This window comes from Crassostrea angulata, chromosome 5 (genome assembly GCF_025612915.1).
Source record: "Crassostrea angulata isolate pt1a10 chromosome 5, ASM2561291v2, whole genome shotgun sequence".
In the NCBI taxonomy this organism is placed as follows: Eukaryota; Metazoa; Mollusca; class Bivalvia; order Ostreida; family Ostreidae; genus Magallana; species Magallana angulata.
In genome coordinates, this window is record NC_069115.1 from 43,814,711 (window position 1) to 43,837,808 (window position 23,098).

Consider the following 23,098-nt stretch of genomic DNA (forward strand, 5'->3'; position numbering starts at 1 on the left):
ATGGCGCTTAGTTTATTATCAATTTCAAGAATTGTTTTGTATGTTTTTCATATATTCAGTTAAATGTCCCCAATATGTCTTGAAGTAATGAAGATTTGAAAAAGAATCACTGAGTATTTGCAAAAACATCAATAAAGACTACTTAAGATTGGAAACGGGTCACGTGAGCTGGCCTTAAATTAACTTAATTGCGTATAGTTATTTTCTTTCTGTTCTATAAAAACCTTTCAAATTGAAACTGAGCAATGTATCTCGTACATTCTCGAAAAATTGTGATTTTCATTTCAAAATTGCAATTGATGATAATGTTGTTGTTAGTTTGGAGGCTGGGCTATAAATGTAGTCGAAGAAGATATTTAACAACGAATATGTTTAACAACGAATACGTTTAAATTAGGCAAATATAAAAATATTTTATTTGATGTTATTGGTTTTAAGATTCTTTTCATTTTCAGTTCCATTTGATTTTGGGATTTACGATCACTTGAGATACTTGAACATGCTAATTTTAAGGACATCTGTACTTATTGCTGAGTCCTCTTTTCTTAAAATTTGGTCATCTATCCTCATCATTATAAGACTGGGTACTGAGTATTCAGTTTTATTATACCTATATTGCTTCTTTACTGATGATTTGCAGAAAAAACCAAATGGTCTTCATATCGCACATTTACTCTCAGGTTTATCCTGTAATGTTAGGGCATCGTTTTCGTGAACACCTGCCCAGTTATTACGTCACTGTTTAAATTTCAACAGTTTTTTAAAGTAGATTTGAAATACTAAATATATATATATATATATATATATATATATATATATATATATATATATATATATATATATATATATATATATATATATATATATATATATATATATATAATCCAAAATGAGTAAAGTTAATCCACACAAGTATTAAATAATAAAAAATAACAGAAAGCCGATTCAAAACTCTACCGGTTTCATTATAATCTTCATAACTTTCATATCTTTATAACTCCTGACGATTATAATGAAACCGGTAGAGTTTTGAATCGGCTTTCTGTTATTCTATATATATATATATATATACAATGTATATATCAATCAAACCTCCACCCGAGTGCGTATGTACCAATTCTGTGGGCGGAGATGCAGAGGACTAATAATAGTATGGGTAGCATGAAACAACGCATGCGTCGAAAACGACCATTTGGATTAATCCATATTACTCCAGAAATGCGTGTTGTTTTTATAAGTGGATATCATCACAATTAACATGTTCAGAGTGCATTAATTAATAGAGATACTTTTCTGAGAAAAAGGACACGCGGAATTATTTTCTTTAACATAATACCAAGGGGATTTTAGAGAGGTTTTTTTCATATCCTCGTCATAATTGAAGTCATTTCAATACAATGCAGCTTTTTGGAATCAGTTTGTTATTGAATGTTAAGAGCTGTAATTATAAATTGCATTAAATATCTGTTAATGAATTAATTATTTCTTTCAGTAAAAATGATTGACCGAATTTGTTTTAAAATCAATTTGAATTTTAACGCATAGATAACGGCCTCCTTCTTTCAACAGAATTTAAATTTGAATCAACTTTTTTGAGTCATAAATTAATTGTTTTTAAAGATTCAAAATACACATCAAAAACTGATTAAGTAAATATTTCACTTTATTTACTCAATGCAAACTCGTCTTTTGCTTCCCCGACGATCAAAATACAACACACATGAACTGGGAAGTCCTTATTTTTGCGTTAAAAACAATAATTCTCCTGTCACTCATTTCGCACTTTCAATCAAAACATATCATTAAAGATGGGTGTTTGCAAAAGAATTTATACACTTCATTTGTTAAACAAATCTTGTTCCATCTGACATCTTATTTATTCGCAGTCATTGACGAACACGAAACAGGTGCGATTATCCGTCGATTCGATCAAGAGAATTCGTTCACGATTCACAAACTCTGGCGCAGTGATTGAATTTTTGTTCATTCGATTGAATCAAATATTTTTGTTGTCTATCTGGTCCATCCTGAATGAAGAAAGACATGGTTTGAAAAATAGAGATATTTGGACGCTCTACCCCCCCCCCCATCCCCAACCCGACATCACAAGTTTCTCAGATTGTATATTTTTCCCCACTCAGTGAAATAAGTGCTTCGTAGTAGTTATATTATTTACACGTGGAAAGATTTTAATAAGTTCGAATCTATAAAAAACACTTTCAAAAATATCAGCTGTATTTCATTTATTTTTCCTCGATCATAAAAATCTGTATGTGAAGTAAATATTATCACTTTTTTATATCAGTCGTTGCTAATTTTTTGGTTTTACGTTGCAATTTCATACTTAACATGCTTGCGGGAAATGAGTCAATTAAAAATCTAGTCACGTGGCTTGCAGATGTACAAACGAACATCATAGGATGCAGATCGTTAACTTGAGATTTTTATCGGTGTTTTATCGGGAATGGTCTTAAATTTGTCACACCTAGTAGTGGAAGGTCGTGTTTTGCTAGGACAATCAGTGAGTGCATTTCAGAAATTTGCACCACGTGATTGTTTTCGTAATCTTTAATAAATTTCGTATCAAATAAAACGCAGGATCGTCGGAATTTTTTGATCGAAGGGAGGGGGAGGGGGTACATGAAATTAGGGTTAATGCTATAAACACGAGAGGGATGAGTTATTGTTCGGTATTGTAAGGGTACGATATATACGCAGTAACGCCAGTAAGCACCCATTAGCAGTCTAAAGTTCAAACTTGAGGAATTTGAGATAAATGATCCTCGATTAGCAAAATATTTTGAGGTCTTGATGTTATATATGGAACGCTAGCATCTGAATACATAAATGCATTGATGTAATATTCGATATAATAGTCAGCAAATTTTCATGAATCTGAAACTCTGTATACATATAAAGGGGTAGTGTAGAGTGACTTTTTATAAATACTTCTACCTTGACACTTGTATATATTTTTTTTAGATCTAGATAATTGTCTCAAGGATCCTTACCACATTTTCTTGAATTTCATTCTCACATGCAAGCCGTATTTAATTCCTAATTTAAACTTGCGTAAACGGAAAAAGAATAAAGGGTGTCCATTTACACAGACCGCTTACAATCGACTCGGTTTATGGTATCCGGCAAAAAAGTCGATCAGCATTTTCTTCTGACGAACCACCTTGTGAAATTAAATGACGAAGTTCACATCATCTAATGTCTATCCCAAATTAGACGTCCCCAATAGTTGGTGCGGGTTGGTCAACTTAATTTTGCAATATACACTTTTTTCTTGAATATAAAGAACAGATAACTAAATAAATATCACAAATAATTACATGTACAATATTTGATTGAGTATAGAAACATTTACAATGTATAAATGCACAGGGTCGAGGGCTTTGGGGTGCTCATATCTCATTTTTTTAAAAAGTCGACTTCAAATAATTTTGACAAACAATTGAAAGCTGTTAGGTGGTTTCCTTTTTTAGATATCAACATGATGTACATGTATTGATATTTCTAAAAATATGAAATACTGTATATGATATATAATAAGATAGTATGAACTTGATATGAATTGTGCAACACGCTGTGTGTGTGTGGTCTGTGCAAGTGTGATATAGTACTGTATATTGACTGCATTAATCGCACAAAATTCAGTGAAGTTTCTAATGTTAATAAAGTGAATTTTCTCCTTATGTTGAAAAATATGCATCTGATTCAAAATTAATCTTGTTGAGTTTCAGGAAGTGGGTTTAAACTTCACATTCCGGTGGGTCTTGGAATAATAATGTATTTTTCGTAGACTTTGCATGTATTTCTTTACCATCTTATATAATTCAACTATTTTTAAAAGCTATATTTTTCATTCTTAATTTGAAATTAATTTAAATGGTGACAATTATTCACGACAGACGGTAATTTACTTTGATTTTCCAACACTTAAAACTTAACTGCAAATTACTCTTCAAAGAAAAGCGCAAAATTTAGTTGACGCCGAAACGCTGATCCTGCATTCCTTCTTACAAATTGCCTCCAATAAATTCTTAGATATCGCATTGGGTCTTGGAATATTGTGAAAGAAGTCATTTGTTAAATTCTCATTCACAAATACCAGGAATATCTCACAAAATGAGACTGTCCGCGGTTTGATGTATTATAATGATCACCAGCGTTTGAGCGACTCAAGCGAGATAACTGGAATTTTTAGTGATATTTGTTACTTTAACTGATCAGGAGTTACTGTCCGTTCTACAAATCTCCTTTCTTTCTTTCTTTCTTTCTTTCTTTCTCTTACTTTATACTTTTTCTGACATTTATTCTTTCGTTCTTTCTTTCTTTCTTTATTAAAAAAAATTGTCGGCCGTTAAAAAGTCATGCTCATGCTTTCTCTCTCTCTCTCTCTCTCTCTCTCTCTCTCTCTCTCTCTCTCTCTAACAAAAATCATACTCTTTTACTCCTAGTTATTGAGAAAATATAGATTAATTCAATACATAAGTATTTTATGATGATGATTTTAATTTATAATTCAGATGAAACTATGCAATACAGGTTCTAAGTAAATCTATTTGTTTTAATGGAGAACTATTTTAAAATAATACACGTTGCGCGCCGGCTTTGTATGTATCTGTAACTATTTATTATACAATTACCCATTATCTTTACCAAGACATGTATATTACACGTTGTTTGGATAAACAAAGACTTTGATCACTGGCAGTGTATATCTGGTGGAGACAGGGTACATGTACATTCATACAAATTATTGATTTGTATGCGAAACGCTGAAACCGTTTCTTTTGTAGGTGTGATTAAAATAATCATTTTAATGTGATAGTAAATGTATTATGTGGTAAGTTTTGGCTACAATAATTTCTTAATTTCTGATGCCGATCAAGTGTGCATGTAGACGCAATGCACAACTGAAGACTAACGGGCAAACCGATGTCTCCCCATCAGTAAAGTCCTGCACCCACCCATTTTTTCGACCCCCCCCCCCCCACACACACACGCATTAATATATATTTCAACATCTCCATCAACATCAGTGAATCACATATAAACCCAAATTAAAAACAGGAACAATTTGGACGACGTGATTTCATTCATGAATCTGCAATATGCATAAATGACTCAAAACCGGAAGACAGAAAACAGAATAATCTTTGAGATTTTTATATTTGATTGACTGCAAGTGAATTTATCTATGATACAACATCATGGATATCTCAGAAATTGTCGGAGATCGACGCGAGGTTTATAACCAAAGGTGACTTGGAATCGATCAATATTATTTTTTGTGTCTGAAAAAACATTTTATTTATCTGGATTGTGTAAACAGGGTATAGAAGAGTACAACCGACATAAATTCATAAAATATCGACTTTGTATTACATCCTATTTTCAAGCGCAAAATTTTGTTTTCGAATCGCTAAAATGATACATGATGTTAAATAATATTCACGCTGGTATTTTTAATGAAATGTGAATTAAGAGTTAATTTGTACTATCAGTTTAACATTTTGCTCATAATAATTCCCCTACTATCTCCTGTGTTTCTCCGTGTCAAAATGCACAATTCGTGCATCAATTATGCTTATCAAATGAAATATCGAACAATATTTTAAAAAGAAAACAGAAAAAGTGCAAATGATGCAAATAAACAATGCTTTCTCGTTTAAACAGATTTATCTTTTCGCCAAGCCTTCGTGTGCAGCGCAGTTTCAGTGTAAAGACTTTCAGAACTAAAGGAGCTTTAAAAGCGCAATTCTTCTTTAAAACAAAAAAAAAATCTAAATGAACTCCATATGCCGACACTTCAGATTTCACTTCGTCTTTGGCCTCTTCAAACTGTTAATTCTCATAACACGGGAGAACACGCGCCATCATTTTGAAACATGACATGCATTTGCACAATCATAGAAAGCTAGAAGCCCTTCATTCTAATTAACCAAGAACCGTATGGATTCAATAGCTCATCCGGGCGCTCATTGTGAAAAGTACGGGTTTCATTCCTCCAACACACAAAAAAGTGAAAAACCATAATGCAAAATATTTGTCGAGAGAGAGGCAAAGTTTTCGCAGGTGCGTGTGAATTTGATCGTTGGTTTGGAACCATTAGTTGCTGCTATTTCGTGAACTAACATCCCCATTGTTCGCAAGAATGCTTAAAACATTACTTAATTTTCATTTACCTATGGGGATCTCGAGTTAAATAAAACTTTTTTTTTTACTAAAAGACTTCCCGCATCAGGTCAATAAGACTTTTTACAAAGGAATATTTTGTTCTACTGCGGTGCAAAAGCAGAACAGTTTATAGAATATAGAGGCATGTGTAAGATGTAATGGAATCTAATTACCTTTCGGTGCAGGTTTTTATCTTGCGTGCCGGAAAAAGAAGGAAGACAGTTATGCGAGCCGTAAGGAATCAAATGCTCGATGATGAACATCACTTTCATTAATTGTGATACTTTTACATTTCACTGTAAGGATTTAAAACATGGGACAGGGCGCAGCAAAACGGGAGATTGATAAAGGAACGCGATTATACGGCGAGCAAAAATTTGACGCTGCAATCAACGAATGGAAAAGTGCTTTAAGAAGAATGACTAAGAAAGAGAAACTGCCTGACAAATTCAACACTTTAAATTATCTATGCATGGCTTATTTTGATACAGGGAAATACCGGGAAGTCATCGCGTGTGCAAACCAGCAACTGGAAATGCTTAATTCCAAAACCATGTGCAATAACGCCGATTTTATGCAGGAAGCATATTTCAATCTTGCTCGAGGATATGAAAAGTTATCAGAATTCAAGAAAAGCATTTCATACGCGAAAGGCTGCATAGAAAAGGAACAGAACAACGAAAATGCGAAAGACATAATGTCCTTTGCCACCATTTGTCTTGCCAAGGCCTACCATGGTCTAAGCGACTTTTATAACGCCATCAATAATTTTGACTGCGTTCTGAATAAGACAGAAAATAATCCGTCCCTACACATGAGGTTTCTAGTCTTTGAGAGCCTCGGACAGCTGTTTTCTAAACTGAAGGACTATGACACGGCGCATCTGTATTACGATAGGTGTCTGGATATCATACTGCAAGACGCTGTCACATTGGCGAAGTACAAGAGGCGGATCCAGTGTCAAATCGCTCTACCGATGCTTCACATGGGACGCTTCAATGACGCAATGGAGCAATGTGAGGTATTACTATGCAATTATGGAAGGGGAATATGGGCAAAGTTAGTATTAGAAAGATGGTTAGTATCATACCAAATTTGCTCTTCTTTTTGTTTGGGGGGGGGGGGGGGGCTGGTGAAGTTGTGTAAGAGAGAGAGAGAGAGAGAGAGAGAGAGAGAGAGAGAGAGAGAGAGAGAGAGAGGGGATATAATAATATTGAAAGTTTAAAAAACAAAGTACCGTTCTATATCTTATATATGGGAACAAATTAACTTCATTTGTATCAGATGTTTAGGTAGCGATAACAAATATAAGAAACTGTAAAATGATCTTAAATTTGACCTATAATTGATAAGCTTCTCAACAAATGTACCCGATCCTATAACGTAATAGATGGCGAGATATACGAGACATTTCTAGATACAAAGAGATACTTTGTGAGAACAGAGATACAGTTTTCTTGTTCCCGAGGCCATGAAGCCGGAGTTACCACACACAAAGTTTAAGAATCTGTTTATAAAATCCCTAATTTTCCTGCTAATCGATCGGGGCATCTGTGAGTTTTCGTATTGTTTCATCAGTGAAGATCTCGACATGTGGTCCTTAATTCCAATAAGTTTGGACGTTGAATTACGATGATAAAAGAATAAACACTAAATGGAATGATTTTTGTTTCAGTATAGATGGCTCTTTAATTTAATTTGATAAGTATTTTATTCAAGTATGTAAGAATAGATGAATCGAATCGAACAGCAGGCACAATGCCTATATATGTTCTCTCCTACGTATGGCTCTTAGGACCTTGTAGTGTTTTGTTTTATAACATTTACTCAGCCCGCAAAATGTACGTATTTCTAAGTATGCTGAGACAGTCTCGATTTTTATTTACATCAAACATATAATTATATGCTTTTTTGGTGTATGCATAGAATGTTTTTCTTTACTAAGTTATATCAAAGATATTTATCCATTGAACCTATTTACAGGCATTATTATCAAAAATATTTAAATCGGGATTTCCAAATTTGTAACCATCATTTCTATAATCATTTCCATCAAAACCAAGATTCCCCACGCAGAAGTGCATATAGAACTTCAGCAATTTTTACACTTAATGAACCAGTTCTACTCTATTTTACGGAAATTTTAAACACAAGTTTTACACGCAAAGATGTGTAAGAACTAGTAAAGTTTTCCATTTCTACTTTGCACTGGAATTCGTTGGCATTCCTAACCTTGGCTTACTTCACAGCGAGTCTGCAGAACGAGATTGCTAACTAATTGAGGATCATTACGCCTTATTCCCAGGAATGAGGAACAAAAGACACGTGTGTATGTGTTTTATAAGATAAAGACTGAGATAGGTCGAAGCCTTACCATTCCCCAGACCTGGCGACAATTCCGTAGCTATTAGCAGAAGCACTTGCTATCTTGAACAACCTCGCCATCTAATAGTTTTTCTTCAGCAATGTTAATGATGTGTTCCAAATTACGTGACATTAGGTGACTGCTTAAGTTCCTGATATGATTATAAACAAATGTGTATGATTCTAGTACACTTTGATACCCCATTCTTCTATACATGATTTTCATCTTTTGTAAATATATTTAGTATGTTCATGTCCAAACCATTGCCGCTTTGGGTGTAATATTTCCTAAATCACAAAGTTAGTAATATGGTAAGTAATATCGATGTTTGCATTTTCAGAGAGAGAGACAGACAGACAGACACACAGAGAGAGAGAGAGAGAGAGAGAGAGAGAGAGAGAGAGAGAGAGAGAGAGAGAGAGGGGTGTTCTAAGCTACTGAATCCACCTCAGTATATGCCCTAGGGATAGGTGATGAATGGTGAAGTAATCCCAAAATACCAAAGACATAACTACCGACACCTGATTACCAACACACGAATTCCTGTCAATCATGTGCTTTGTGTTTTTAAGCTGTCGATGAAGGATGCCATGTTGAGAGCCGACCGCCCCGTCCAAGCCCGCTGTCTGTTTACATTTGCAGAAATTCACAGGAAGAGGAAGGACTTTGAGGTAAGCTGTATTGTTATATAGGATACACCTGCTAGCTGACAAGACCTATATACATAGGAGAACACAACAAAAGGCATAATGAGCCCTATTGTTTATAGACTCTGGGAAATGTTTAGGCTGAAGTTTATGTGCAAGTTGTCTTTTTGAATGATCATTTCAATATTCAGGTATACATGAGTAGCAATTCATATTAAAGTTTTGCTTTCATCAAGATACTATTAAATTAGCCATTAGGTTATATTGTCAGCCAGACACGCAATTAATTTACCAAATTTTGTTCAACACAATCCTTATAAATAGACTTTTTACCTTGATACAGTGTTCAATTGTATATTTCCTTGACACGAACCATTTGCTGGAAGAAAAAAATGAGGAAAAATGTTCAGTGTAATTAACAAAAAATTTAGCGTCTGCGAAACATCCGTATTCGATTGCATTTATTTCTGTATCCAAAGCAGATGCCTCAATGTTTATAAGCAATGTACCAAAATTATTTGCATGTCATGACCGAAGAATTTATTCATGTAAATATTAACTCAACCAATTTGAAAGCAGAAAAATCCGCTTTAATTTTTATAAATTGGTGGTATATTGTTTCAAAATGTAAAAGTGCAAATAGTATACAGAAAATGAATCAAACAGATGATGATGATGATGATGATGATGATGATGATGATGATGATGAAAGATGATAATTATGAGATGATACATTTCAAACACTTGTTATCTAGGACCAGTGTTAGAAGTGAATAAGAATGAATGAATGGATGATGATGATGATGATGATGATGATGATGATGATGATTAAAATATGAATTGTGATAAGAAACATTAAATATTATGCTATATAAAACCAGTACTGTAAATGCATAATGATGCACGCATGATGATGATGATGATGATGATGATGCTGATGATGATTTCAGAGATCGTTCCCGCGGTACGAGTCGGCTTACGCCCTCTTTGTAGAAATGGGGGACCGTCTGAACCAAGTAGAGGTGCTGGGAGGAATGGCAAAGTGTATGGCGGCTCTCAAGGATTTTGAACAGGTATCTTTGTTTATTTTTTGTTTACTCTTCTTCCGACAAGAATATGTTCCAGACTTCCAAATACTTAAACACTCCCCCCCCCCCCCCTTGTCTTTCCAATTCACTATTTGTAAAGAATAAGGTGGAAATGTTGAGAAACTGATGCCGCAGATGCGTATAAATTCATACATAAATTGATTGCTTTTTGACCTTTTATTTGGAATATCTGAATGTACTATTTGTTTCTCTTGACTCTCAATTAAATGACTTTTTTAAGTGTTTGTGGAACCCTAGACTGATGTCCGTGTTGTTATAGAAATTAAATCAATACATGCTCCAATTTAAACAAAAATTTAGTTAAGGAATAAAAAATCGAACTCTTTGATTATTATGAGGTGATGTTATACGGTCGGGTGTGATCAGATTCAACAAAGAGCTTTATGATAGATTTGATCATGCATGCCCGACCATATTTGATAACATCATAATATTCAAAGAAGGATTGCTATTCAATTTATATTTACATAACTTTCAGCGATTGTACGATTAAATATTAAGTCACCGATGAAATTTAATGGACTACAATAGTATTCATTACAAAATCGATTTGTAGTTTTATTTCAGATAAAGAAACTGGAAAATGTAAAAATATCTAAATACTGTCATTTTGCAGGCAATAGAAATCAATCATAAAGCAAATCAACTAGCAGAGGATATTGGGAACAAGGTATGCTTTGACCATTTATGAATTTTATGTCTAACGGATAAGCTGAAATTTCTATTCAGTCAAGTTTGACTGTGCGTGTACTATTGAGTGAAGATGTATTTTCAAATTTAGATTGGTATACTGGATTGTAATATAAGACTAGCAGAGTTGTATATCTTCACTGGAAACTCGTTCGCCGCTCACCAATGTGAAGAGAGCTTGTCGCGTCTAACGGCAGAATTGGAACTCTTTTGTGGGGTGTGTGGGGAGAGTATGGGCCAAATTCCAGAGCATCTAGACAAATTACAGTGTGGTCATCTTATACATTCAAAGTAGGTACATACACTGTACTCTCATATACGACCATTGTATCTTATATCTAAGGTATCCAAATAATCAAATTTTACATGTACATTTACTAATGATCCCAATCAGTTTCACCAAATTCACAACAATATATGTATGATTTTCCAAATCCAAGAAAAAACTTCAATAAAAAATGAAAAAAAATTCCCAACCCTAATAACTTTAATCTAACCATTTCGATAACCTTTCTGACAAGTCATTGATATGTAGGATATACGATTGTTTATCAATCTACATCAGTGTTACATGTATGCATTTTGGTTCACATAACAAATAATGAACCCAAAGATGTAATACCTTTGGGGTTTTTACAGGTGTACGCCCCACCTGGCCCGCTACACCTGGGGCAGGAAGGGCCGGAAACGACCATGTCCCTCCTGTCGGAATCGCTCGTCCGGAAACCCCGTCCTCTCCCGGTAACCCGCGTATATCTGTGTGGCATACATGTATAAAACCGCAACATATTTAATACAATTGTTTTATGTTGTATAATTATTTGCTACATGTTCTTACTTGTATGTAATACTTGACAATAATTCATGTGTTTTATGATTTGTTTACATTTTGTTAATAAAAGAAGAAAAATCACTAAAACTTTGTGAGTTTTTCTTGATTCTCTTATTTACCAACTTAAAACAATCAGTATGAACGAATTTTACTCATTGGTTATCCTTGTATAAGTAATGGCTTTAAATGCAAACAAAAGTGAATGAGGTATACCAAATCACTCAGCGATATTGATAGATCTAAATCGATGTACCCACAACCTCAATGACATCTATGTATGCCTTTAAAGGTGTTTCTATGTTTCCCATTTGATGTATGTCTATGTTTGCCTTTTGAGGTATGTCTATTTGCCATTTCAGGTGTTTGCCATTTAAAGTTATGTCTTTGTTCACCAATTGAGGTGTGTCTATTTTCCATTTGATGTATGTCTATGTTTGCCTTTTGAGATGTGTCTGTTTACCATTTCAGTTGTTTGCCATTTGAAGTTACATGTATGTCTTTGTTCACCAATTGAGGTGTTTGTTCGCCATTTGAGGTGCTTGCCATTTGAAATATTCTGTGTTGGCCATTTGAGCTTGTCTGTATCTATATGTTTCAGTGAATATATGTCTGTGTTTGCCAATTTAGACGTATCTGTGTTTGCTATATGAAGTATATTTGTGTTTGCCATTAGATGTATGTCTATGGTAACCATGCATTCTATTTGTGTTTGTATTTTCCATCTGAGGTTTGTCGTTGGTGTGTCTGTTTTTGAAATTGTCATTTCAGTTATGTCCGTGTTTCGCTTTTTAGGTATCTATGCATTTTGAGGTACGTCTGTGTTTGTCATCAAAGACGTATCTTTGTTTTCCATTTGATTCGTCTCTCTGTTTGCCATTTGAGGTGTGTCAATGCCTGTCATTTAAGATATGACGCGTTTGCCATTTGAAACGTGTCTTTGTTTGCCATTGAAAGACAGTAGTCCATGAGGAAAAAGAACAAAACACTATCTACGGATCAATCTTTAATACGACCTCTATCACTCTCGGATCTTAATTTTGATCTAGCAAACAGAGAATTATTCTAGCTGCTTTTTCTGAGTTTCCTAGCTCAGGGATTTCGGACACACTGATTCCATTTTTATCCCTGTATGTGTTTTATGTAATACACCCAACAGAATATATTCAAGTTCTTTGTGCAACAAGTTTTAAATTTCTAAAACTATTATATCAAGAGTATTTTGTAAACTTATAAAAAAAAATCAGTATTAGTTGTTCGACTTGAAGAAAACTATCATTTTAAAATTATGGAGTTGGTTATAACGTTCACTGAAAGGGTTTGCCGGTACTCCGAACACAAAAAGGTGGATATAGAGTAACAACTCGAAGCGAAAGGAATAAGAATAGCATGCACAGTTGACTTTCTTTTAAAACAGGAAGAAAGAAAAATTAATACATTTGGAAGTCCCAGTGACTGAATAATACTAGCAAATTATTGTGTCCCCTTTCATAAACAGATGGATGCAACTTAATGAAAATGTAGGGAAAATTAGAAGGAAACTTCTTCATATAATATGCGATAACTATTAATGTTCGTTTATAAAAATGGTGTGCTTAAAAGGAAGACCAATATCCATACTTGTATTTTCTTATTTAACAACTGATTAATAAACACTACTTTATTGTTGTCTTCGGTTCAAGTACTTACATTATGATTTGAGTACCAACAGACAAGCGGGGGTAGGTCCGGGGTACATATGCTATCGTTAGTGACAGTGTATACCACAATGAGCCCCTAGTACCATACTGACCTCTCTTTAATCAGTTTTTTTAAGGTCTTCCGTTTCCAACGGAAGACCTTATAGTTTTCGTACTGTTTCTTATTAAGGTCTTCCGTTTCCAACGGAAGACCTTATTGTTTTTGCTTTGTTTCTTTTCCTCTATTATTATTATTATTAATATTAATTTTTTTTTCTGTCACGTTTTCTCAAAAACGCTTCAGCCGATTTTCATGAAACTTTCAGATTTTATTTATGACAAAATTCGTAAGAAAATTACACGAGATTTGGTTTGGTCGTCACTTCCGGTACTGAGATATTTAAGATTTTATGTTTTTGCTTGTTCACGATTTTTCTCAAAAAGTATTCCAGATAGGACTTTCAAATTTTCAGAGAAGGTAGAGAGTGAACGGCCGCAGTGCCCTTTGCATATCCGAACGTCCGCCATCACTTCCGGTCGTCACCGGAAGGAAATGAAAAACCTTAATTTTCCAATATTTTGGATTTGAATTTTTTTTATTTTTTCATTCGATAGAGACGCTCTGAAAACTTCTGAATATGAAATTCGTTTTAAAATCGATCAACGCATTCTTGAGATTTTGGACTCCAAAATTCTGAAGCGAGGGTCTGCGTAGCTCAGTCGTTAGAGTGGTGGACTTGTGGCCAGGCGACCCGGGTTCAGTCCCTGAGTGCCGAATCTTTTTTCTTTCCTATTTGTGTTTTGATTAATGGTTTTATCTTTAAAATGATGGATTTGAATGTGTTCCGTTTTATTTTTGTCATAAATAAAAAAAAATATCGGCTTTTTTCAGTACAAATATTTTCTGTCAGCAGCTCTCTAAATTCCGACGCTTGTCGCATCGCCGACATCAAAGACATGCCGCCGAAGTGCCCCTGCAGTTCGACCGCATTAGAATTCGCTGGGTCGCTTTCCCGGCATCAAAGAAATGCCGCTATCTCAATGACTGTATGCACACAATATTTAGCAATACACCCACGTTATTCTACTCGGCTTAAAAAGAGGACTGCTTAGTATTTAATCCCATATATAGATACACACATGCATGTATACATGCGATTATTGACCTAGGTTTCTTATATATTGATTTCCTGAACATTATAAAACACTATGTAATCTCTCTCTCTCTCTCTCTCTCTCTCTCTCTCTCTCTCTCTCTTTCTCTCTAAAGTACAAATGTTTTAGCATTTGAATAAGAACTAGTACAGGTAACATGGAGTAAAGTGGATAGAAGCTAAATGAACATTGGCGTCCAAAAATTATACATATTTTATATCAAGTTACGGGATAATGTCTATGGATCGCCTTTTGCCTTCCTATTCACAAAATTATTTAGTTTTTCTGGCCTGATTTTACTGGATCTTTCATCTTGAACCTTTATTTTCAACATAGTTCAAGTCTAGATTACTGTACTAATGACCAGACCTTTTCGTTCAATTTTAAAAGAGATATGAATTTTTGGGCATTCGAGTTTCGATTGGCGTGCTTGACATGTACTGTAGAAAAAAATTCTAACTCCCGAGCCCCTTACTCAATCCTAATGATATTTTGTGTAAATGTACCTCGGACCCCATTCGTATTGTCTGCCAAATATGCAGAGGATTGAACAATTAAGAAGAAATTCCTGAGATCAAACGTCGAGTATAGCCTGTACGGGGACTTAAAATCTACACAGTACAAGGGATGTAAGCAGCCGCGTAATATTTCTGTTGCATGTATATTTCTTGTTTTCCGTTTAGTCTGTATCTACGATAGCGTGTGAACTACTTATGAATGTTAGAACTGTGGAAATTACCGTCATCAAATTTTTACCGAATAAATTTACGTGTTACTGATTTCGTTATTTCTACATTTATAAAGATTTTATCAATCCTGCTGAAATAACACAGTCAAGCATAATAGTAAACGACACGAACAAATATTCTCAACACTGAAATACATGGGTAAAATGTATCAGTCATTGTTTTAGGACTTCCCCTAATTGTTGTTAACCGAATCCGAGATCCACACCTCAAAATTCTATTTTCGATTTATTTAAGACAAAAATCAAGCTCGGGTCTTTTCACCCCCCTCCAGACACAATAACGCATCAATATTTCAAATGACCTCGCACTATAGTCAGACATCTTACACGTTGTTTTTCATCTCATACAAAAACTCAGCTCCTCTCCTGGGCGGAAACGCCCCAAATTCAAAGACAAATTAGGGAATTATTTCGCGTCAGCCAGGTTTTGAGACGCCTGCAAAGGATGTGTGTTCTAATCTCGCCGAAACCAAGATTTGTTCTTTCTCTCTATTTCTTTCTCTCCTTTATTTTTAATTTTCTTACTAAAATATTCAGCATAAAAGGGTTGTTGGACTGTAGTGCAAGTTGAAAAACACTCTTCAATTAAGATTTAGACAAATACAGTCTTTTATTATTAGGGTCTTCCGTCTTCAGCGGAAGACCCTTCTATTCTTATTGTTATTAGGGTCTTCCGTTTACAAAGGCAGACCCTCTTTTTTTCTTTTTATTACAGGTCATTAGACCTGTTATTAGGTCAAAAGACCTCTTATTTAATATGAAATTAAATGGGGTTGGTCCTTTAAATAAGGGATCAAACGGGGTGTATAATCCTTCATCCATCGCTCTTTTAGATCACATCTGCATTTCCTGATATGATTCGTTGATGAAGATAAAAGGCAAGGTCATTTCCTCTTCTAAAAATCGGACGGAAGACCTCCTCGTTGCTCGCAACGAGATCGTGTCTAGTTATTATTATTATTTTTTTCCACGAATTTTGTGCACGCGATTTCTCGAAAACTATTCGGCCGATTTCGACCATTTTTTCTCAGATGATTGCCAGTGGTCATAATTCTAGAAGTTTTTTAAAATTTTGAAATCGGCACTTCCGGTTCCGATTTACGGCCGATTTTGTAAGTTTTTACGACTAATTTTGTGCAGACATAAACTCAGAGACTATCAGAGATAGGAATATGAAATTTTCAGGATAGGTAGACTATAGGTTGAAGTTGTGCACAATGTAGTTTTTTTGCGCCAATGGCGCCATTTCTATGAGCTCGCATAGGCTCGAAAATTGGGTACGAATTTCGAATCAAATTTTTCATACGTTTTGATCTGTATCTTTTTATGAGTTGATATTTTGTTAAAACATATATAACAAAAGTGGTAGATAATCAAAAGTTCTTTTCAACAAAATCAAGAAATAGGGGCTGGCCCCTTAAATTAGGGGCCAAGACAGTCATAAACTCTATTACGAATAACTTAAAAACGATAAATATTTTGTAATGCATTATAGAAGCAAAGTTGTTGATCGTACCAATATCTATTTGAAAAAATTATTGCCACGCCCTTTTATTACGTAATTAGGGATTTTTAGGGGCCAAAGTACTTAAACTTTGACGAACAATAACTAGAGAAGTATACATATTTTGTTAGACATCATAGAAGAGAAAATGTTTGAATAAATAATTTAAATTGATTCCACTTATCAAAACACGATTTTCTGTCCCCATTAAGGATCTAGAGGGCTGGCCCCTAAAATATTCAATCATTTGTATCTCAAAAATGATCAACAATATCACATGGGTGTAAGAACAAAAAAATATTTGTATTCTTAAGACCTTTTCACACAAATCAAGAAAAAGGGGCTGGCCCCTTTTTTTAGGGGCCAAGGCCTTCGTAAACTCTATTACAAGTAACTTAAAAACGATTAAGATTTTGTAATGCATTATAGAAGCAAAGTTGTTGATCGTACCAATATCTATTTGAAAAAATCATTGACACGCCCATTTATTACGTAATTAGGGATTTTTAGGGGCCGAAGTACTTAAACTTTAACGCAATATATCTAGAGACTGAGACATATTTTGTTAAGCAATGTAGTAGAGAAAATGCTTGCATTGATGATTCTCATCGATTCCATTAATCAAAATACCAATCTATGTCCCCATTAGGGATCTTAAGGGCTGGCCCCTTAAATATTCAAACATTTGTATCTAAAAAATGATAAACAATTCTAAATAGATGTAAGAACATAAAATGTTTGAATTTGTAAGACCTTTCGATTGAAGTCAAGAAAAAGGGGCTGGCCCCTCAAATTAGGGGCCAAGACACTCTTAAACTCTTTTACAGATAACTTAAAAATGATATAGATTTCGTAATGCATTATAGAAGCAAAGTTGTTGATCGTAACAATATATATCAGGAAAAATCATTGCCACGCCCATTCATTACGTAATTAAGGATTTTTAGGGGCCAAAGTATTTAAACTTTGACGGAATATATATAGAGAAGGAGACATATTTTGTTAAGCTGTGTAAAAGAGAAAATGCTTGCGTTGACGATTCTAATCGATTCAATCAATCAAAACACCAATATCTGTCCCCATTAAGGATCTAGAGGGCTGGCCCTTAAAATATTCAATCATTTGTATCTCAAAAATGATCATCAATTTTAAATAAGTGTAATAACAAAAAATATTAGAATTTGTGAGACCTTTCGACTGAATTCAAGAAAAAGGGGCTTGACCCTTAAATTAGGGGCCAGGCCACTCGTAAAGTCTTTTTCACATACCTTAAAAATAATCAAGATTTTGTAATGCATTACAGAAACAAAGTTGTTGATCATAACAATATCAGTTTGAAAAACTCATTGCCACACCCATTGATGACGTAGTTATTGATTTTAGGGGACTAAACTCTTAAATCTTTAATATGCAAAGTGTGAAAAAGCAAAACACTTTTTTGTGCATTTTAAAGGATATTGACAATCGTATAAATTAACTGAAAGGGAGTGTTTGAGGTGGAATTCAGAAATTTCATTTATATTTTTATCGTATCGTTTAAAAATTGAACGGAAGACCTACTCGTTACTCGTAACGAGATCGTATCTAGTTTAAATTTATTATCACTTTAGATCCAGTTTTAGAATTTTGGCTAATTATTTTTGCGAAGAAATTCATGTGGCGAATTTAAGGCAAAGTTTATTTGAGATCCATTCTAATTATATCAAGTCGACAGTAAATTTCCGTAAAGGAAATGACCCGCATTTCATAAGATATCAATGTATAAATTAACACTTGAAATCATTCTCTGGTCATCGCGGCGACTATCTTTTTCATTTGTAAATGGAGTTCAAAAACAATTTTCCTATAGCCGCACATGCTTGTCTAATTTCACCAATTAGCTACATGTACTTAGAGAGGCGAGCACATGTCGTAGGAGATCCAATTTTGTTGTTGGATTTATATTAATTAGTAGATTCTCCACCTCCTATAATGTAGTTCATAAAAAAGGGAAGATTTTTATCAACCAAAATTTGCTTTCAAACCTAAAAAATCATAACCATTGTTTTCAGTGAAACGATTATCAATCACTAATGAGAAAAAGTCGTAGAACTACAACGACATTATTAATATTGATTAGAACAAATCAGTTATAATACTACAATGTACATTCAAGTATGTTTTTCAATACGAGTATTTAGAGGTAAGGTACACGTATAAAACTAGTACACGTATAATTCTAGTACATAGCGGTAAATTACACGCATAATACAAGTACTTAGCGGTAAGTTACATGTATAAGACGAGATATGGACTCTGGTGGAGTTTGAAACAATATCACGTCAACGCTTGTCTTGTTCTTGTTTCCTATCATAACACCTTGTGGCCGACTTTTTACAATACAATTAAAATTATCTAATTCCATGGTTAAAAGTTATTTAGTTTTATTGGCGCCATACATGCTAACGATAGAGGCATATTTTTAAACATTTTTACTACATGTATATACATGTTTTTATAGGGTGGGAGAGAAGGGTAAAACATGTTGAAAAAAATTAACTCTGAATTTCACTCTTTATATGTGGTTTTCTTTTTTTTTATAGAGTTCCAATCTAAACCAAAAAAAAAATTATTTAAATACATGTACTGTTATTTCGTAGGCAACAGAAATCAATTATAAAGCAAATCAACTTACAGAGGAGATTGAGAACAAAGTATGATTTGGCCGTTTATGAATTTTTGTGTACAGTATAAGCTGAAGTTTCTCTTCAAGTGACTTTGTATGTACTGTTGTGTGAAGTTTTATCTTCGACCGCTCACCAATGCGAGGAGAGCTTGTCGTGTCTAACGGCAGAATTGGAACTCTTTTATGGGTTGTGTGGGGAGAGTATCGGCCAAATTCCAGAGCATCTAGACAAACAACAGTGTGGTCATCTTATACATTCAAAGTAGGTTCATTGATATACGTTCAATCATGGTAATAGTTTTCTTTAAGTGTCCAAATCTTAATTCTTTTAACATATAATAACGTTATCGAGAAATCGCCATCTTGTGACGTAGTGTCTTAAAAAGTCTGGGTGTAGTGAGGTACCTTATCTACCTACATATTTTGGACCAGTCATAATTATGTTAAGGAAAAGGTATTGATATTTCTTGTATATCGCTGTATGCCATGTTGTAAATTTTGAATTACATGTAACTGGAAACAATGAAAAATGTTTGGCGTTTTCTAATTCCTTTCTTGAAATTATAGAATATGAACATTTTCGAAATTATCATAAACATTTGACGGAATAAAACTAAAATATATATATATTTGTATTTGTAACGTGTCTGCCTAAACACGCTAATATTTATAATGGGTCCCCTCAGATACCTTGCTGAGGTGTTTGATTTTTATGATAATTGTTTAAGATATATAATAATTTTCCTTATCGCTTGCCTAGCTTTTATTGATTCAAAACTCACTTAATTATAAATATTTGAATGTATGGGCCGTAGCCGAACTCTATGCGTCGCTCCGACACACCCCGTCGCTTCTATCAGTCACTTCAAGCGACCCGTCGCTTATATCGGTCGCTTCAAACAACCCGTCGCTTCTGTCGGTCACTTCAAAGCAACCCCACGAAGCACCCTCGTAACTGATAACAAATGTCAACTCGCTGAATCTAAGCAACGCTCACGAAGACAAGTTGCTTCTATACGCCAGTATTATTGTTCTGCAAATCGCTGAGCAATATTGACTTACGAACAATAAGCTTACCTTGAAGTATTCACTTCAGCGTCTACACTGCGACTGACTGCTGACTCACGGCATCTCGTATTTATACCCTTTGATCACGTGATCTGAGATACTCGGAACAATCAAAGAATCGGGCGTTTGCGACTTCAGAGTGTCTCTCGGTACTCATCACCCATTTTCATTTACCATTTATGTTACATTACCCACGCCTCCTTCTCAAGCGTCCTCGCTTGAATCCAGGAATAAAAACAAACAAGCAGTGTGTACAATTTTTCTTATTTACAATGATCGTAGATTATTTTTAACAATATTTTTAAACAAAAAGTTTTCCACAACAAGAAATGGTTATCTACCATTTTCTTACAACAAACAGAGTGTCTCTACACCATGTTCAGGCTCTTTTTCTTCTCAATCACCTTTACTTTCACTCCATTCTCCCACTTGGTTGTTACTTTCTTCGTGGAGTGTACATACAAAATTGGTTCTGTTTGCACGGCTACATCCCTTGTAGATGGCTCCAGATTGCTACTTTCGTTACGAACTTTTTGATCTCGATTGGTTTCTTCGGATCTGCGACCAGTGAACAAGACAGGTTGAGTTTTCTTCCTCACTATTCTTCCGATTTCTAGATCATTGTCTTCATCTTTTGCCATTGACTCTTCCTCTTCATCTGTCCCACTACACGATCCTAATAAAACTTCTTCTAGGTTGCCAGGGTCTTGCGTTTCCCATTCACTCGGGCTGTCATCCTCTTCTAAACCTGGTGTAGTGAGTGTGGATTTGATCCTTTCTGGGGCTTTCTCTAAAGACTGAGAGGGACTTAACTTCTGTTTTTTCGCTGGTGGCGTTACTGTAGCTGGTTGAGCGTGTCTCTTCATGTGTTTCAGAAGATAGCTGTTCTTCTTAAAGCGAACTCCACACGTCAGACATTTGTGTTTTTGGCCTGAGCATAAGATAACATGATCCTGCCAAGGCTCGTTTACTGGCTTGTCACAGAAAGGACATCCTTCCTGTTGCTTCGCTTTAGTTAACTTGGTATTAGCCATGGGTTTGATTCTAAAAGGATACAAAAACCAATTTAATATATTTACTAGTCCGAGAAATGAATACTCTTAACTCACAGGCATATAAAACAACAATTCAAAATTAATCAAAACCTAACACATAGTCTGACAAATAGGCAGGAGCGCGTCTGTTTCTAACAGATCTTTGCGGTAACTCTTGTTCAGCTTCAATATTAATTAAACCCAACTTGTTATCATTTTCATCATCTATCTGATCACCAGATTCTCTTTCATCGAAATTTGACTCTAACTTAGGGACCTCCTCTTCATTAGTCAAAATCTGAGATTTAACCAACCTCATTCTATCTACATGTATCACTTGAGGAGAACCTTTGCTTCCACACGAAACTTTGTACGTGCATTCCGAGCACTTTTCGAGGACCAAAAACGGGCCCTGCCAAAAGCTTGGTAGTTTTGGCGATGTACCTAATTTTCTTCGCGGAAAATAAACGTAAACTTTATCTCCGGGGGAAAATATCTGCCACTTTAACTTTCTGTCGTGGTAACGCTTCTGTCGCAACATTTCTGCTTTTGTGTTTTCTCGTACGATGCGATGAGCTTGCTCTAGTCTTTCTTGAAGCAACCACGCCCATCGATTTTGTGGAATAGGTTTTCGTTGCACTTCCATTTCGTATACGAGATCTAACGGGGTCGTTGCTTCTCTACCGAGCATAAGATAATTTGGACTGAACCCAGTAGTATCGTGTTCCGCCGATCTGTACGCCATCATGAGGTATGGTAGCTGCTTGTCCCAATCGGTGTGGTTTTGGTTTACACATGAACTTAACATGGCCTCCAGTGTTCTGTTAAACCGTTCCACCATACCATCGGATTGTGGATGGTAAGGTGTAGTATGAGTTTTCTCTACTTGCAAAAGGTTGCATACCTCCTTAAACAGTTCACTCTCATACTGACGCCCTTGGTCCGAATGGATAGTGTATGGTACCCCCAATCTTACTATAACCTCCTCCACTATTATCTGGGCCACTGTTTTAGCCTCCATGTTCGGCATCGCGAAGCATTCGGTCCAACGAGTAAAATAATCGGATACCACGAGAATATACTTATTCCCTGAATCTGTCACGGGCAATTCACCCATTATGTCCGTTGCTAACCTATCCATTGGAAACCCACTCTGCACAATCTGCATCGGCGCTCTCTGTCCAGCGAACGAAGGTTTTCTTTTCCCACAAACCTCGCACCCGTTCACGTATCTTCGAACATCCATGTTCAGGCCGGGCCAATAAAACTTGCTTCGTATCCTAGCTATCGTTTTATTTATCCCCAAGTGACCCGCTGTTCTTTTGTCATGACAATCCAGCAAGATGCGCCTTCTTTCCGACATAGGTACAACAACTTGTAAATTCTCCAATCCTGTGTCCGTGTCTTTTACTCGTC

The 23,098-nt window shown here is 35.1% G+C and overlaps 2 protein-coding genes across 2 annotated transcripts; one reads left to right on the forward strand and one right to left on the reverse strand.

The window, feature by feature from the left end:
- Positions 1-6,042: 6,042 nt before the first annotated feature.
- Positions 6,043-11,908, forward strand: LOC128184577 (43 kDa receptor-associated protein of the synapse-like). The gene is made up of 6 exons (XM_052854114.1): positions 6,043-7,210; positions 9,127-9,225; positions 10,152-10,274; positions 10,927-10,980; positions 11,092-11,291; positions 11,640-11,908. The coding sequence occupies exons 1-6, from the start codon at positions 6,503-6,505 to the stop codon at positions 11,743-11,745; spliced, it is 1,290 nt and encodes a 429-aa protein (XP_052710074.1). The 5' UTR covers positions 6,043-6,502; the 3' UTR covers positions 11,746-11,908.
- Positions 11,909-20,289: 8,381 nt separating this feature from the next.
- On the reverse strand, positions 20,290-21,963 carry LOC128185867 (uncharacterized). Its single transcript, XM_052855542.1, has one exon. The coding sequence runs from the start codon at positions 21,680-21,682 to the stop codon at positions 21,017-21,019; it is 666 nt and encodes a 221-aa protein (XP_052711502.1). The 5' UTR covers positions 21,683-21,963; the 3' UTR covers positions 20,290-21,016.
- Between the last annotated feature and the right edge of the window lie 1,135 nt (positions 21,964-23,098).